The sequence below is a fragment of the Triplophysa rosa genome, linkage group LG7 (genome assembly GCF_024868665.1).
Source record: "Triplophysa rosa linkage group LG7, Trosa_1v2, whole genome shotgun sequence".
NCBI classification, from domain to species: Eukaryota; Metazoa; Chordata; class Actinopteri; order Cypriniformes; family Nemacheilidae; genus Triplophysa; species Triplophysa rosa.
In genome coordinates, this window is record NC_079896.1 from 4,160,088 (window position 1) to 4,179,645 (window position 19,558).

General features: G+C 37.1%; 1 protein-coding gene across 16 annotated transcripts in view; it reads left to right on the forward strand.

The window, feature by feature from the left end:
* Positions 1-19,558, forward strand: part of ptprt (protein tyrosine phosphatase receptor type T) — a 214,112-nt gene that overhangs the window by 112,019 nt on the left and 82,535 nt on the right. For all 16 annotated transcript variants that reach the window (XM_057337370.1, XM_057337367.1, XM_057337369.1 and 13 more), the window contains exons 8-10: positions 3,022-3,318; positions 9,190-9,299; positions 19,042-19,243. In XM_057337370.1, coding sequence (XP_057193353.1) covers positions 3,022-3,318; positions 9,190-9,299; positions 19,042-19,243 — 609 coding nt within the window. The remainder of the gene's footprint in view (positions 1-3,021; positions 3,319-9,189; positions 9,300-19,041; positions 19,244-19,558) is intronic.

Genomic DNA, 19,558 nt, shown 5'->3' on the forward strand with positions numbered 1-19,558 from the left:
TTCCGGTCTGTGTTTGGTTATAATGTAACAATTTATTTTGTATTTAATTTATATTAATATTAATTTATATTTATTTTATAATATATTTTAAATTAAAACTACTCAACAGTTATTGATTCTTTGCGGAGGTCTACCGGAAGTTAAGTTTGGGCGACGTAGTGTTTGTTTACATTGTCTCCGCTGAAACGTCTATATATACAGTATATACAGTGTTTGTAGTATATATGTATATATATACAGTATATAATGCATTGTGTAAAAAATTTAAATATGAAAGATAATTAATACTATTCAAAGATGTCTGTGTATATATGTCACAAAACATCACGATGTTAAAACATTCTAACCTCAAACTTCATGTAAATAAGTTGCAGTTCACGTTTCTTGTGCTGTCTGTGTGGCATATAGACCTGCTGCTTTTTCAGTGCCTGTGAGGTCCAGTTGGAGTTAGTATGCTGCCCAGCATTCCACTAGGTTTAGAAACAGAGCTTCTAGATTTTCTGTGCATCTTTTCATTATTGATGAGCCTCATTCATAGGAATGGAGATATTTTTATGGTTTATCGTGTTTTCTTGTAACCGTTGGGGCCCAAATGACCATTGAAGGGACTGTTAGTTTGTTTTGAAAGTGCAACCTTGCAGAAATTTCCGAGCACTGAAGAGAAGCGCAGACGCTTTAGGAGTGATCATGCATCTGTCTGCCTGCTGTTTTTATTGTTTTCTGCTGGTCTCATGCAGACTCAGCCCACGCGCTTGCTCTCTCTCTCGCTCGCTCTCTCTCTCACACACACGCACGCACGCACGCACGCACGCACGCACGCACACACACACACACACACGCACGCACGCACACACACACACACACATTCGCCTAATTTTTTTTATCTCCTAAAGCAAAAGGAACAGGGTAGATGTTTGACTTTTTCATTTGAATAATGTTTCATTTTGTCTTCATTTGTTCTTGTTTTCTCATTAGTATTTCTCCAGCTTTGGTTTTTGTCTCCTCTGAGTCGCTCAGTTTAAAAAATCTCACACAGTTGGGTACGTGGGACACCTGTTGATATGTTTATTGCTTGCAGTTTCCCCCCTGACTCCACAGAGAGATGAGAGAGAGAGGGAGATGGGTGGTGGAGGTGTGATAAATGTTGTGGGGCGTTTGGGTTTGGAGAGATGGTGGCAAAGCAGCACAGCAGCAGTACTGAAGATTGATATCTCTTATGCAATTCTCCCCAACGTCTGCGATTAATGACCCTTTACGCTTGCCATCCATCAGCATCTCCCCCTGCTAAACCACACCAGCCCTCAACCAGGCACCAAAAGCCCACCTATGGCACCACATTTTGCCCCGCTGCCGCGCATTAACATATCACTAATACGCTCCAGCGTTCACCTCTTTCTGTCAGATTAATGATGATACGGTTACCCTCCACCTGTCCACCAGTCAAATCCCCCACTGCCCCAACACCTTCCCTCAACGGGGGGCTGCGTGTTAGGACACGGACCCTCGCCGGCCGCCAGCCAGAACATTGCTCAATCAGACATATGCTCGAACTATTCAAGCGAGGCTTAGCCGCATCGGATTTACAGTCTCAAACCTGCTTAGATGACACCTTTAGATAAGAATCGGTGCCGAATAGCTTTAATCTGGCCTTCTGGAACAAAGGATTTGTTATTGCGGGTCATTTACGCTAAATTGCTTGGATAAAATTAGGCAAAAGAGTTTAGCAACAGTACGCATCTCCCGCTGTGAATTTGAGACTTTCTGTTGACAGAAGTACACGAAAAGAAAGCCCATTATTTTCATCTTCTACGCCAATCGCTCTAGCTTCAACACAATACGGTTCAATGATATTTCAAAGTTTGTAAGACTAGAAGTCCCATATGTAGACTGCACAGATGAATGAGCTATTGAAACAGCAACAAAACATTGATGTCGGCTCCTTCCTAGACTGTCACCACATGTACTCTGGAACTTTCTGAACTCGCACAATTTTGAGAACAAATGCGCCCTAAGAGAACTGGAACTATGTAAACTGTCTTAAGACATTAAAACTCTATTTTACTCGGCTCTTTCACGGTCCTTACAAGGTCGGACTCGGTCTCAGGACTCTTTTATGCGATTCTTCTAATCTAGAGGAATTAGTAGGATGTTGAGGACAAAGAGATTCTCTCCATCCGCCGCTGAATGTCTGATGCTGCTTGTTTCACTGTTGAATAGTGTTTAAAGATCTTTAATACTGTGCATCATGGGATGGTTGTAATGCTTAGATTTATTTATTTATTAGAAACTTTATTACGGTTGGCACGGTTGTGCTTTAGATGTCGAGTAGTGGTCAAAGTAGAGATCAGAGGTTACATTGAAAACATGTGATTTCAAAATTGAAACCAGACATAAGCAGCATCTTTAAGATGTTGGTCGAAAAAAGGAATTTTATGAATAATTCCTATAAAAATTCTGAACTATTTCAGGGTCACCAAGAAACTTGTAATGTCATTGTAAACATGTGGAAACAAACCTGCAGTTTTATGTTTAAAACAGAGAGGGCGGTACAGAGGCAAAAGTTCGAATTTCCAGGTTTAAAGGGATAATTCACACAAAAACTACATTTCTTTCATCATTTACTTACCCTCATGTTATTTCAAACCTGTTTGACTTTCTTTCTTTTGCAGGACAGAAAATAATATATTTTAAAGAATGTTGGTTACCAAATAACATAAGCCCCCATTGACTTTCATTGTATGGACACAAAAGCCCACTGAAACATTTCTCAAAATATCTTATTTTGTCTTCCACAGAAAAAGGAGTCATACAGGTTTTAAATGACATGAGGGTGAATAAATGATTACAGATTTTTATGTTAATTGTCCCTTTAAGGGACAACTATAATAGTTCTGTTGATCAGCCAATAAGATGGTTAATTTAAAACCAGCCAATAATTGGCCTCTTCATAATGATTTTGTCATCACGGCAAGTCTAAATTGTTCAACTTATCTAACTTGATTTCTTTATTTCTGCCGGCAGATCCAGTCAACGGTCCGCAAAACGTCAACGTGGTGGACATCCGCGCGCGTCAGCTGACCCTGCAGTGGGAGACCTTCGGGTATGCGGTGACCCGCTGTCACAGCTTTAACCTGACCGTTCAGTACCAGTACGTCTTCAACCAGCAAGAGTTTGTAGCTGAAGAGCTCATTCCAACATCTTCTCATTACACGCTGAGGGGACTCAGGCCTTTTGTGACGGTCAGACTGCGTTTGGTGCTGGCCAATCCTGAGGGCAGTAAGGAAAGCGAGGAGATCGTCAAACAGACAGAAGAAGACGGTGAGTGTGTAAATAAAGGCGAAAAAGTTTTAGTGAAAAGCATAGGTGACCTCATTCATTAACATTAGTTAATGCCTATTGGCTAACATGAACAGATGAGAAACATACTTTTAGAGGCTTTTCTCATTCTATGAGAAAAAAATATAAAAATAAAATTTTTGATGTTTATTTACAGTATGTTACTTAATTGTGCGTTAACCCGTGTTAATATTTACAACTTTTTATTTAAAAAATGTATTAATCAATGTTGAAATGAACATTAAATTAATTAAAATGCTAAGTTTGTTCTTAGTTTAGTTTATTAATATTCACGAATGAAACCTTATTGTAAAATGTACAACAAAGTATTTGATAACAGAATGAATTGACCATCAGAATCAAGATCCAGCAATCTGCACAATATATAATTTAAAAAATATGAAAATAATAAAAAAATACTAAATGTCTCAGCAAATTATCATTTGCTTGCAGTTATCAACAAAATTTAATAACTACTTGATTTTACACCTGATATCTTCAGTTTAGCCTTATTAATAAGGTTTCTGGTGAACAGGAATAATTGTCCATTTTAAAAATAGGCAGATTGCCATAATGACCTCTCATTGAATTTATAGGTCACACGTTACTAGAAGGTCACACGAGATAGGGTTATAAAGCTTGATTTGTAAAGCACAGAATCCATTAACACGTTTTCTTGGCATTTCTTTTTTTTTAATTGATAAAAACAATGTTTACTAACCTTCCCAGGTAGAATGATGAATATATGGAGGGGAAGGAGGTTAACACTTTTCAACAAAGAAGTAAAATACTGCCTTTTTAAAAATATTTAAATCCGTATTAATTCGCTTCAGCGAGCACTGTACACTGTTATGGCTAATGTTGACAGTCGTAGCTTTTGGCTAATTAGTTTCCCAACATACCCGGACCCTTTTCACATTCTCAAATGAGAAACTGGAAGTAGTTCAATGACTCCGGTCCATTATTGTAATTATCTTATGCTTTAATGAATGACTCTTACCTCTGCTCCTCCAGGGCTAAAGTGCCTTTGGTTTAGTTTGTAAGTCTTTGTCCTGGTGCGGTCACATGATCATTTTAGCTGAATGCTGTTCGATAGCTTTTCAGAGCTTGAGCGTTTGAGAGAGGGTGTTCGTTAATACTGTAGCTATTCAAGGCTCTTAGTTTTGTGCGGTTTCTAAAATGGACGATTTAAATATCCAGAAATAATTTAAAGGCCGGCAAATTGTGTTCTTTTTTAGTTATTATAGTCTAAATGGGGGTATCGCCACATTTCTGTGCATTTATTTTGTATTTTTAGACACAAGAACCAAAGACATTAAAGTAGAAAAAGGACGTTTTAGACAGTTACCATTACATGTTGCAAAAATTACATGCTGTTATTAAAATAATAATAATAATAAATATATGTGCGTTAAACTTATACTATGAAATAGATTCATTTTATATATATATATATATATATATAAATAAAGCCGCGAAAAAATAAGAGACCATTTCAAATTTTCATGTCAAATAAGCATTTCAAGATGTATTGTGGCCTTTCCAGTCCAGTGGCTGTTCCAACAACAATGTGAAAGACTTACAGCATGACAAGACACGTGAAAACTGTGATAAAAATCCAGGTTGTCACATAAAATAATACATTTTGAACTTTTCCTAAATACGTGTACAAATATTACTGTTGTGTTGCTTAAAAGTAAATATGAACTTTTTTTTGCAGTATTTGAGGTCTGAAAAAATACAGAGCATCTTTTCTGTTATTTTCACCTGTTTCTCCTGTTTTCATTTTCTGCAAATCAATGCAAATAGAAACAATATTTTTATTTTGAAATTTGCGAGTATTGTTAGTAGTTCACAGAATTAAACAAAAAAGATAATTTTACCTTAACACATACCTATAAATAGTAAATTCAGAAAAACTGAAATGGTGCTTTGAAATGGTCTGTATATATATATGTATATTACATTAGATGTATTTTGAACTTTTTCTTGTGTCCTTACTTAAATTTGAATGTATCTGTTTGCTTCACTTTATTTTTGCATTGTCAAGTAAATCAGAATTGTCATTCATTAGAATAGCTTTTAAACAGAGAGAATCCTATATTCTTAAAGAGATATATACTGTATATTCTTAAATTTCACCCTAAAATGGAAATACTGTTATAATTTACCCTACTGTAATTTTCAGCCGGTATGATTCTCTTTCTTCTGCAGAACACAAAAGAAGAAACAGTATATCGAAGAATGTTACAGAACAACGGTGGTACCTATTCACTATGTCAGTGGGTACTGCTGTTGTTTTCATTTTGGGGGAACTATCCCTTTAATGAATCAATAATTTATTAACCAAAGTTCATGAAGATTTATCAAGTTTAGAGATTCAGGAAACAATTGTTTGTTTAAAGAAACGTCTTTAAAGAACATAATGAATCAGTTGCATCATTTTGAAAACATTAAGCTGAAACCAGGAACAATATTCACATTTGTTTTAGAATATAGCTCCTCAGATCCCACTGCCTCTAATGTTCATATCTATGAATAATTCATATTTTTCCCGTTTAGATTAGATCTGTGTATTGACTACTTGAAGTTTTATATAGATGGTGAAAAATCAGGTCCACCTTCTTAATGAAACCCCTAACAGAACCTTAGTACGGCTCTGTTTGTTAGAAAAACAAAACAATATGTAACAGTAATGATGAGAGCTTTCCTCCTTTCAATCCATTGATGTGTTGCAGTTAAAAGGAAATCCCAATGTAGACCGTGTTATAGCCTCGCGGTCTGTGAAAAGACACAGTGTTTCTCAGACACAAGCAGGTTTGCAGGCGGCGTTTAATTTGAAAATTTCCCAATGGGAAGCATTCAGGCTCCATTTACAATTCATTTCTCCCAGCTTGTTTCTAATGCGGAGCAATAAAACTGAAAATAAAGGCTATTGTCAGAGGCAGGGTCTTAGATTATTAGATTATAGCGTATGATTCAAACTCATCTAATTTTCCAGTTCCCCCCCGTTGGGTTCTGATGGGTCTGTTTTGATGTGGATAAAACTCTTCTGGTTATTCATTATCTCACTGATGTTTTTCCCTTTTTTATGTATTTTTTGCATATGAAAACCTATAATTGCTGCCCTTTGTGTTAGCAAATTGACGGACAGCTGCTAGATATCAATAGTGAAGCAGGTTTATCTCTCTGTTCAACCTTATATGGGGATAATTGCGAGAGGATGAAATTAACATGAGAGACCCACAGGTTTCTTTCCTTATTAGGTAAAGAACAAAGCGAATGTTGCATGTACAAAACCTGCTTACCCGTAAACAACAGTGGACCGAAGTACAGCCCGTATCTCTCTCTGTATGCTGTTTATCATTTATTTAGAGGTGAAATTAGTAAGATTAATAGCTATTACAAGCCATGTAACACTTACCAAACCTGCTGGAAGTTTCATTTAGTTTCATAGGAGGAAAAAACATGTTCTGCACTTGGAACTTAATTAAATGACTCGATGAATGTGTAACCGTCGGTGTTGGGTGTAATGGAATAACTAATTACTATAAAAAATACTTTATCGATGATTATCGATGTCATGATAATAATAATGTAAAGTTTTCTTTAAGAGCCACAATGGTTACGAATTTTTTCTAATCCTTTACACCTGAATTTTAAGTGTTACTTGTTGACCAAAAAAGGAGAGCACAAAATATATAAAATGAAAGGCATATTTGACTAATAGCATTATTTGTTAATTTTTAAAAATCATTTAAATAGATATCGTGATAATGGTGTTACCGTGAATTCTTTAAAGGTCACAATAACAGAGAAGTGAAAATCTGGTACTACAGCCCTAGTGCAGGTTTCTCTTTATGTTCATTTAGCATTACTGTACAATATAAATACGATTGTTTTGTTGCAATTCAATTGAAAATATACTGTACAATATTGAAAAGTGTAATGTTTACATCTTGTTACAAGCAACGTTTAATTTACGTTAATCTTACGTTAAAGGAGTAGTGCACTATAAACTTAATATGTCATGATAATTCACTCACTCACATGTCCGTGTGTCCGATTTCTTCTTTCGAAAACAAATTGAAGCTTTTGAGGAATGGTTTCCAGGGTTCCTATCCATATAATGGACTTCAACGGGGGGCTGTTAGTAAAGGTCCAAATTTCAGTTTCATCGCAGCTTCAATAGGCTCTAAACGACACCAGCCGATGAATAAGGGTGCTGTCTAGCGAAACGATTGGTCATTTTCCAAGAAAACAAAAAAATGATGTACTCTTTAAACATAATTATATGGCTTGCTCTGCCTCGGGGTGCCTCCATGTAGCGTGTCCACGAGTTCACGTACTCTGTAATCACGTTGTCGCTTGACATAAGCGGAAGTTCCGAACCCGTGTTTGCGAAGAAGACATGTATGTACATCAAAATGAATTTGATGTTGAATGACATGTTATACTCTATGTTTTTGTGCAAGACCATTGTTTAAAATGGTCAGTTCGTGTGCATATCAGGGATGTTTAAATCTTTTACAACCTACATCACGCGTAACCTTTCCAACGTGATTGCGTAATACGGAAGTCATAGACGCACATCCTGGAGGACCAAGCCATATATTTACGTTCAAAAAGTACATCGTTTTTTTGTTTTCTTGGAAAATGTCCAATCGTTTCGCTAAACAACACCCTTTTTCATCGCCTGGTGTCGCTTAGAGCCTTTTGAAGCTGCAATGAAACTGAAATTTGAACCTTAACCAACAGCCCCCCGTTTAAGTGCATTATATTGATAAGAACCCTGGAATCCTTTCCTCAAAAGCCTCAATTTGTTTTTGAAAGAAGAAATAAACACACGGACGGCGTGTATGACATGTGGGTGAGTGAATTATAATGAAATGTTACATTTTTAGTGAACGACTCGTTTATTCTCGGTTTATTGCATCAGGAGTTGCTTGTGTTTTTAGTAGCTGTTGATGTAGCTATGCTTAACTGGCTAAACTATTTAAATCAGATTTAAAGAAGATTGAATGTTTTGAAGAAGTCATTGCAATTGCCTTTGTATCTGTTTGTGCAGAAGGTCTCTTCTCCATGCGGCCCTTATAGTCATGCCGAGCTCGTCTTTTCATCTGCCCTCCCAATTAGCCATGACTTAGCGCAAAGCAAACAGAAGCGCTAGGGCTGCTAAGTTGGACTAAATGGCCTTCTAGCTAAGTCATTAGATCTCTTTGCACATCGCCAACAGTCGAGATTAAACAGACACATAACAACTAGCCTCAAGTTAACCTATCCCAAAATAACATGTTACCATGCTGTATTCTGAAATCGTCAAGTCATAGCGTCTCAAAACGCTACGCTGGAACCTGATGAGGTTTGGATTATGACACCTTGGAAACAGCTTTTTAGAGTGTTAATGAAGTACGTTCGGAAAGCTTGTAGATGTATGCCGGAGAGGATGCGCTCACAAACATATGCAAATAGACACGCGCGTATGGTACTCGTAGCACTCGTTAGCACCTCTCGATGCCGAAGGGTAGCGAAGCTGTTACAATTTACACTTCCAACATTGCGGCTGAGGTGTGTTTGACATAGTTTTACTTAGTTAGTCAACCAATCACCGCTCGCCTCCTTTCACCCTTTACCCAGCAACAAAAGCCATTTGTGTCATCATACGTCACCTCTCTATTCTCAAAACAAACAGGTTTTATATTAAAAGGTGTTGATGTAACAGTGAAATATTCTAAATCTAGGTAGGATATGTTCTGAATTACGACGCACAAAGCCACTTTCTGTGTAATTTGGATGTTTTTGGTTCGTTAAATATATTTGTACAGTATATGTGTGTTTGTTCATCCACAACAGTTCCCGGCCCCATTCCAATGGAATCTATTCAGACGGGCCCATACGAGGAGAAGATCTTCATGCAGTGGAAAGCCCCCAACGAAACCAATGGGGTCATCACTCTATATGAGGTGAGAAAATGCATAAGAAAACAGAACAACAATTCATGTTTTTTGTGCATTTCTATGGAAACATGTGGAGGCGGATAAACTCAGGATTGTTTTTCCTCCAAATGTTGTCGGACAGCCCTGATCTCTTGCAAATCAATTAGTTATCTGTCAATGCGTGTAATATCCTCACTAAATAAATCAGCTAAATGAAGTCGTGACATTACAAGAACAAAATGTGAGCTTTTGAGTGGGCCGCACACATAAAAGAACCACACAATCTCTTAGATTTGATGAGGATGACCGCGCACGAGCCATTGTGCATATCCTGCTACATCATTAAAACCGGGTTAGTGTGTGTGTGTGCCATCTTGGTGATAAGAAGATTGACAGAATTTACTAAATGCATCGAGCGGACACAATGCAGTCCCATTTGGCCGGATAATTGCTATAATAGCCCTCATTGATTTAATTAGCGGCGTCCAATAGAATTATCCAGGAGATCTGAGCGGTCGTGTGCCTCCTCTCAGCGCTTTTAATGCTTCAGACAAATTAGACTTGGGACAAAGAGCTCAGAGACAAGATGAGAAAGGTAGACGGATGAATGCAGTGGCGGAGGGTTGTATAAAGAGAGTTTTTTTACAAGCACATTTCTAAGTGCAAAAGTATGGACTCGGAGACTCATACAGACAAACTCAAAAGCTTTATTGCCTTCATTCCAATAAATAGGTTTCAAAAGGGGTTTAAAGCCCTGGTGCTATCAGAGAAGATTCATGGCTCTCTTAAGACAGCAATCTATGTAGTGGTGCTTCAAACAACCCAGTGGGGCTTTAGATGTGTTGTTGCATCAAAATCTTAAAGTCCCCATGAAGTCAATTTTTTCCCTTTTGGTATGAATTGGTTGGCTTGAACATAAACTAGTGTGCTCTGAAACATTGACAAAATTCACATTTAGATGATATAAGCATTCAAAACTTACCATCTCTCACTTCCACCAATACGAATCAACGATTTTGATGACATCATTCTGCCCTTTAGCTTCTCAGCAGATTCTGGGATGTGAGGTAAACTAAACAATTGGCTATTATAATATGTTTCCACATAACTTCTTGTTTCAGTGATTTTTTGGAAAATACGTGAATCGTTTTGTGAATCATATTGTAAGTTGTAAACAACTGTAAACTGTTTTAATTGTAAATAAAGTAAACTATATCAGAATTAGATTTTTTTCAAAACCTGTATGTGACTCTTTCTTCTGTGGAACACAAAGGAAGATATTTTGATAAATGACTCAGTGGTTTTGTGTCCTTACAATGGAAGTCAATGGGGGCCAATGTTGTTTGGTTATCAACGTTCTTCAAAATATCTTCTTTCGTGTTCTGCAGAAGAAGGAAAGTCATACAGGTTTATGTTTCATCTGTACTTGTAAGATGCCCGCAAAGTACGAGACACACACACACGCACGCACACACACGCACGCATGCACGCACGCACGCACACACACACCGAAGAGTTTCAGATTCTGATCACCTGAGATGTGGCCAGCATCAAAATCCATACTTTTGATCAAATTTCACTCTCTCTCCCTCGCTTTCTGTTTTCACCCATCTCCTTATTGTGCAAAACAGCTTCCTGTTATCAAACCATCAAAGCCTTCCAGAAATTAATTGCTTTGCTGACAAAATAAAAGAGCGAGCGTGAAAGACTGAGAGAAGTAAGACAGAGAATATCCTCAACAGCTTCTTATTAATCAACAGTGAGACGTGTAAAGGGAAGATGCCCTTTGTCTTCCTGCGACTGCTCTCTCTTTATCTACATGCAAATGAGAAAGTAAATAGCGGATCTTTTCCACAGCCGCGTGTTTAGCCCTCGATCTTTGTCTGGTTTAAATCTCATGACACAATTTGTGATGTGATGTCACTTACCTCTCAGCGGCGGGTGTGATGCCAGTCACAGAGTTTGAAGAAAAAGCGTGTCTTTTGAGAAGTGATGGACAGGTGCACAGCACTCTTCTAGACTTCTGGAGGAGGTTACTTTGTTATTTCATAAGCATATTATTTAGACTAAAATTAGATTTAGGCTATTTTTTTATTTTGTTTTTAGTAACAGAGAAGTACATTTACTATTTACTAATACCATGGTATTTCCTCGATCTACTATGTGAATCATTCACTGCCATGCCAAATATCACTTGCCGTCATATGTAAAATTATTTGTTGACTAGTGAGGCTTTTAATTAAGATTTATTTATTTTATTGAAAAATATTTTGTAAATGTAAGATTTTTTTTATATGTAATAAAAACAGTATTTTTCATGAATATTATTAAACATTAATAAAGGCAGAATTAGTATGAAATTAATATGAGAATATTGTACCATTGTTTTTTATTAGATTTTATCAAACATTTTTACCATATTTAATAGGGCTGTCAAACGATTAATCACATCCAAATTAAAACTTTACATTATGTCTGTGTACTGTGCATATTAACTTTGTATTTATTAAAACATACACGTACATGCATATATTTAAGAAAAATAGAAAACAGAAAAATTTATAAACATTTATATATTTAAATGTTGGTAGATATAAATAAATACATGTAAATATTTCCTAAATATGTGTATGTGTTTATAAATACAAAATTAATATACACAGTACACAGTTTATGTTATGTAAACAAAAACTTTTATTCTAGATGCGATTAATCACGATTAATCATTTTACTGCCCTAATATTTAATATGTTTATCATTAATCTTCGTAATTTACTTTTTACTACATAAAAAAGTATTATAGTCTTACTGGATATTTAAGACTATATGAATAATATACCTCTTGTTTGTTTTGCGCTCCATTTTCTTTTATTTGTGTATTCTTCTATTTTAGTGTCTGCTGAATTTGTCACACAGTAAGATTATATTATTGCTTCCTTTCATAAATACAGTCTCTTTTCTTTCTGGCACTGGAAAACCTCACAATTCATGCCCCAAATTTACGAAACAGTAAATATTCTGTGCTCTCAGCATGCCTGTTTATCAAGTGTAAATCTCAGGAGAGGGTTGGCTTCAACATGACTCTTGCTCGAACATTCACTATTCATTCCAGCCTGAGATTCCCATTCTACATTTAGAACAACTGCTTAAGAGTCTTGATAACAGGGGCCTCGGATCGCAAACAAAGTTTTCTGGTTCTGTTAATCTGCAGGGTTGAAAGTCCATGTGGAATGAAGTTGAGAAATGTATTTTTGGCTTTGAAAGTTTTTTTGGTGCTCGCCGGCAAGAATCAGTATTACTTTTACTTAAACTTCGGGTTAGTTAACTTGAGCAAACCTCTTTTGACTTGGACTAGTAAGCGACCATCATGGAATGACCTAAAACACCTTAGCAACAATCATTTAGACTGTTTTATGAGGTGTCTGTTGAGTATGTACAGTATTTATCCAAAAATGTTCACATGAAATTTTATGAAAAAATATGAATTAGCCATCTCCTAAAATAGTAATGAATTTCCATAAGTTTGTGTCGAAACATTCTAACAACTAAAAAGGAACACTTGAAAGCATTCATAACAACTTGGCAACCACGTAGAAACACCCTGGTTACCATTCACAGCTCCTTTAGCATGACGCTGTTGACTTGCAAAGATCTACAGAACAAAACCTGATTTGTTACTTTGTATATCACAGAATAAATCTTGATGATGACCAGTAAACCAGTATCCCCCGCAAACAGAGCTGTTTTCTGCAAATGACCCATCTCCACCGGCAAAGCCAGTCTGAAAACGAACCCTTTTCACATCAGCTCCGGTCAATTAAACTCAAGCGGCTCTTTTAACAGAGGTCCACAGTGCATTAGGCCACTTTTAGCAGCCGGTCATGTGGCATCGCATGTCCCCTGGCCAACACTTACCGTCTCCCATGACAACAGAGTCTGAACTGAGAGAGAGAGAGAGAGAGAGACCCACCCATCATTCTCACCTCTCTATTTCATACTTTCCGTCTCGTACCGCACTGATCATCCATTGTTATTTCCCTGTCAGGGTGACAGCATTTAAGTGGGGGCTGATGACAGAGTAATTGGAGGTCTATTGATCTCCACTGTGGCCTTTGGGCTGTTATGGTCTTTTCATTTAGTGTCTGGAAAATGGAAAAACGACTGTATTCTGTGCATGACACGGCTGTCAAAAGTAAAATGACTCGAAGGGATGGACTAGTACATTTAAATGACAGATAATAAATGGAGTACAATTTTGTGTACAGAAATTACATGCATTTAAAATATAATAGAGTTCTGAAATGTACTGTAGCTCTTAAAAATATTTTGAAACTTGAAAAATGAGTGTAAGTGCATTGGGTAACAAAGCACCAACCAATATGCATTTATTTAAGAGAAAGATAGAAGTTTTGTTTGCAGCTTGGTTTGATATCTTATCATATGCAATGCCATTCATATAATTGGCTTAAATAAGATTGATCTGGGATAAATCTGGACCAAACCTGAGGTCTGTGACATGATTTTTCTCAGAATCGAGTAATCTGAACTTCACAAATCTTTATCATATGAACAATACCTTTGTACCCCATCACACTTCGATTTCATTGGGCTGTAAAGAATCTGTGTTTTACGAGATATGTTCGATAAGACCCGCTGTTGGCTGAGTTTATTAACACCCAACAAGGGCGGAAATTTACAGAGGGGCTAAACTAAAGGGAATCGATGAAATGTTATAAGCCCCTTAAATAAAGGGCGGCCGTAAATCTGTTATGCCCTTTTGTTAACAAGAAAAGCTACAGTATGAATGTAGTCTAACTAAAATACAGTAGTATCTTGGCAATGCTAAAACTCTAGTTTTAAATGTACTATTTATGCAATGTTCAATTTTAAAGGGATAGTTTGCCCAAAAATGAAATTTCTGTCACCATTTACTCACCCTGAAGTTTGGTTCAAACCTGTATAAATTACTTTGTTCTGTTGAACACAAAGAAAGATATTTTGAAGAATGTTAGCAATTTTCAGTTCTGGAACATCATTCACTACCATAGTATATACCATAATATTTTTTTTTTGGACACAAAAATTGGATATTTTGAACAATTTAGGAAAGCAAACAGTTATGGGGCATCTTAGACTACCTTTTTAATTTTGCTACTAGTCAATGATGTCCCAGAACTAAAATATTGATAACATTCTTCCAAATATCTTCCTTTGTGTTCGGCAGAACAAAGTAATTTATGCAGGTTTGAAACAACTGGAGGGTGAGTAAATGATGACAAAATTTCCCTTTTGGGGGGAACTCCCCCAAATTTCTTTAACAAAAAGGCCCAGACAAAAATAACATTAAAATACTTTAAATTTAATATTCAAGTCCCAGTGAAATAGTTTTAGCTTCAGGACATCAACTTCTGGCTCAACCAATGACGTGAGTATAAGGCGGATTTCCTGTTTGTCAGAATTCCATTTGCCGCTGGTAATGATGCTGAAATTGCACATTTCACATTGACCACTGCAGTTCCAAATCTCTGATTTAGAAACCATTACATGTAGTTTTCTTCCCAGTATATTACTTACAGCCAGCTTACATTATAGCACACACACCCAAACACCTCAGTGACACAGTGATTTACTGACCGAACATGAAATCATAAACACGATAGCCTACTAAATCAAAACTACCATGCTGGAAAACATGAAAAAAATACTTAGACGTGATATAAAACAAATGTGATAGATTGAGCTGGTGCTGTTTCAAAGAAGGCTTTTACTTTCGTATGTATATGTGAGCAGTCAGATTTAACTTCGTGCTGAAAATATATTAAAGGGATAGTTCACCCAAAAAAAGGGAAATTCTGACACCATTTACTCATTCTCATGTCATTCCGCTTTTTTCTGCAGAACACAAAAGAAGATATTTAGAAGAATGTTGGTAACCAAACAACACCGGCCCCCATTGGCTTCCATTGTATATGTACAAAACCACTGAGACATTTCTCAAAATATCTTCTTTTGTGTCCCACAGAAGAAAGAGTCACGTACAGGTTTTGAAAGACATGAGGGTGAAAAAAAGATGGTAACACTTCAGTATAGGGGGCAGTTCTCACTATTAACTAGTTGTTATTAGCGTGCCTATTATTGGCTGTTTATAAGCACTTTATAAAGCACATATTCTGCATGACCATACTCTACATCCCTAATCCTACCCAATCCCTAAACCTAATAACCACAAATTAAGAGTTAATTGGGGAAAAAGTCATAGTTAATGGTTTGTTAATAGCGAGAATTGCCCCCTATACTGAAGTGTGACCAAAAATATGACAGAATTTCCATTTTTGGGTGAACTATTACTTTGATGTGAATGCGCTCCTAGTGACTGTTTTGTAGCCTGTGGTCAGTGCGCAGTTGTGTGTGTGTGTGTGTGTGTGTGTGTGTGCGTGCGCACGTGCAAGTGTTTAGACGGCTTCTGAATCACCCCACTATGCATGAAAGGCTTTTAGGCAGAAGGCCTGCCGGGCACCCAGCTGTCAATTTATATAATTCGAGTCCTGGAATGGAGTTATGAGGTGTGAAACGTCAGGGCTAAAATGTTTTGATTACCCCCAAACGCTGTGGCCATCAATTTCCATCAATCTCCCCCGAGATGCGACGTACGTGCGTCTGAGCATGAAAAGGCAGCGCTGATATCTGAAACCTGGTTTAGACATTGTTTTGGTGCATGTTAATTTTGAGTTGTCAGTTGTTTGCAAAAAATAATATACTGTATTGACATCAAGTTTTCCATATCTGCCTATACAAATAAGAATTTGTATTGCGCAGTTAACTGAATTCACTTTTTGATTGTAATCTTTTGTTATATACACTGCGTTCCAAATTATTATGCAAATTGGATTTAAGTGTCGTAAACATTTAATTTTATATTGTTCAATTAAACTTATGGATGGTATTGTGTCTCAGTGCTCTTTGGATCACTGAAATCAATCTCAGACACCTGTGATAAGTAGTTTGCCAGGTGAGCCCAATTAAAGGAAAACTACTTAAGAAGGACGTTCCACATTATTAAGCAGGCCACAGGTTTCAAGCAATATGGGAAAGAAAAAGGATCTGTCTGCTGCCGAAAAGTGTCAAATAGTGCAATGTCTTGGACAAGGTATGAAAACATTAGATATTTCACGAAAACTTAAGCGAGATCATCGTACTGTGAAGAGATTTGTGGCTGATTCAGAGCACAGAAGGGTTCGTGCAGATAAAGGCAGAATGAGGAAGGTTTCTTCCAGACAAATTCATCGGATTAAGAGAGCAGCTGCAAAAATGCCATTGCAAAGCAGCAAACAGGTATTTGAAGCTGCTGGTGCCTCGGGAGTCCCGAAAACCTCAAGGTGTAGGATCCTCCAGATGCTTGCAGTTGTGCATAAACCTACTATTCGGCCACCCCTAACCAATGCTCACAAGCAGAAACGGTTGCAGTGGGCCCACACATACATGAAGACTAATTTTCAAACAGTCTTGTTTACTGATGAGTGCCGTGCAACCCTGGATGGTCCAGATGGATGGAGTAGTGGATGGTTGGTGGATGGCCACCATGTCCCAACAAGGCTGCGACGTCAGCAAGGAGGTGGCGGAGTCATGTTTTGGGCTGGAATCATGGGGAGACAGCTGGTGGGCCCCTTTAGGGTCCCTGAAGGTGTGAAAATGAACTCTGCAAGGTATGTAGAGTTTCTGACTGAGCACTTTCTTCCATGGTACAAAAAGAAGAACCATGCCTTCCGTAGCAAAATCATCTTCATGCATGACAATGCACCATCTCATGCTGCAAAGAATACCTCTGTGTCATTGGCTGCTATGGGCATAAAAGGAGAGAAACTCATGGTGTGGCCACCATCCTCCCCTGACCTCAACCCTATTGAGAACCTTTGGAGCATCCTCAAGCGAAAGATCTATGATGGTGGGAGGCAGTTAGCATCAAAACAGCAGCTCTGGGAGGCTATTCTGACATCCTGCAAAGAAATTCAATCAGAAACTATCCAAAAACTCACAAGTTCAATGGATGCAAGAATTGTGAAGGTGATATCAAAGAAGGGGTCCTATGTTAACATGTAACTTGCCCTGTTAGGATGTTTTTGATTGAAATAGCTTTTGATTTCAGTAAATATGACCTCCTAATGCTGCAAATTCAACAAATGACCATTTTCAGTTTTTTACAACCTATGAAATGTTTTCAAACTCTGTTGTGCATAATAATTTGGAACAGTGCATTTTGAGTTTTTCATTTTTTAAATAAATACTGTTGTCAGTGGGAGGTTTGTTCAATAAAATTCCAAATGTACCCTAACTGTTGATTACTTGAAAATTATACTGACTGTCATTTGCATCGACAAATTAGGAAAACCAGAGAAAGATATCATTTGCATAATAATTTGGAACGCAGTGTATAATACTCCAGTTATATGTCTAGTTACTAGGGATGTAACGATTCACCGTGAGCCGGTTGAAAATCGGTTATAATGAGCGACGATTCAAATCGGTTGAGGCTTGAACTGAATCGCAATACATTTTTTGAACAGCAGGGGCCGCTATTTTCACTGCAAATCTAAACGTGGATGCTGATATTTCTTAAATGCAAAAAAATCCAAGAAAAGCACATACAGTATTAGTTTGTTTATATTAAAGAGACTTTTTCTATTATTAATTTGTTATAAAATTGCAGTTTAGTTTTGTTATTTGAAATAAAACATTATTTTATCATACAAAGAAACGTGAAGCATTTAAGAAATAATGCAAGGGACGTTGTTCATTTCTAATTTGTTTCAACTAATTTTTTCAAAATAAATCGTGAGTAAATCGTGAATAAATCTCATCGTGAGATCAGAATCGTGAATCGCATCGCATCGTGAGCTGAGTGAATCGTTACATCCCTACTAGTTACTGTTCTTCTGAATAAATGGATGGAAGATTTAAATGCAGAAATCATTTGAAGGAGTAAACACTCATTCGAGTTTCATTTTTGGGTGAACCTTTAATATAATAATAAACTTTAAAGCTTCAATGCACAACTCTTTTGGTTAAAAATAAACAAAAACTGAGCAATAATAATGATTTATAATTTGAGCTGTCGCGTACGATTTTGCCTGAACCTGATCTAACAGGAATACGTAACTATTACGAGGTGGTTTATTTGTATGAATTCCTACGTTGTGAATCATACAAAAACGTGTACGTCTACGTTTACTAGAAAAAAGCAATACTGAAGCCCCACCCCTAACCCCAACGTCACTGGCGCGGAAGCAAGTCTTACTAAAACGTAGGAATGAGATCGTACGAATTCATACGAATTAGCCAAAATTAGCCACATCGTAAACTATTAAAAAAATTATTTTGCTGGAAATGTCAGTTTGACGTCATTTGACTTAAAGCTGTCGTAAGCGATTTTTGTAATCTGCTGTTGATATTTGAAATCTACCACCAATCAAACACAACCACACAAAAAACCGCGCCCCCCTACATTGCTCCGCCCTCAAAATAAAGAACATTCTGTGCAACACAGGCATGAAATTTACCTTTTTTTCATAGCTGAGACCACGCAAATTTATGCAAAAAGCAAGCAAAGATGACATGACTATATAAAGTATAAGGTACCTAACGTAACCTGCAGTTTATGTTTCAAACAGAGATGGCGATAGAAGCAGAAGTTGCGTTGTAATTCAATACACAAGGCTTTTGCATCTCTCTTTGTCTCCTCTCCTCACTTCTCCTGTCATCTCCTCCTCTATAGATCACCTATAAGGCTCTCAGCTCTCTGGACCCCACTGCGGACTTGACAACACAACGCGGCCGTGTCTTCAAACTTCAAAACGAGACTCATCATCTCTTTGTGGGCTTGTATCCAGGCACCACCTACTACTTCACTCTGAAGGCCAGCACGAATAAAGGCTTCGGCCCACCTGTGACCACACGAATAGCCACCAAGATTGCAGGTGAGGCCAAAGTTTCACATTGCTGGATATTTTTTAACACAGTTATATAATAAAATAAACACATACGTACGTCTTTATGTATATTAAAACAGTATTCACATTGGCCAGACTGATGATAACGTATTAAATTATTTCAGGGTATATGGACTAATATAATTGTTTACCTAATTATCGCAATACTTGCATTTCTCAAATTTGCATGATTAGTTGACTGGAGCGAAAATCTAATTAATGCGCTGTGTTATTGGCATAAACATTATTGAAATACAATTAATGTAAAGTGAACGAAGTAATGAGAACATGAATTGTAAACAA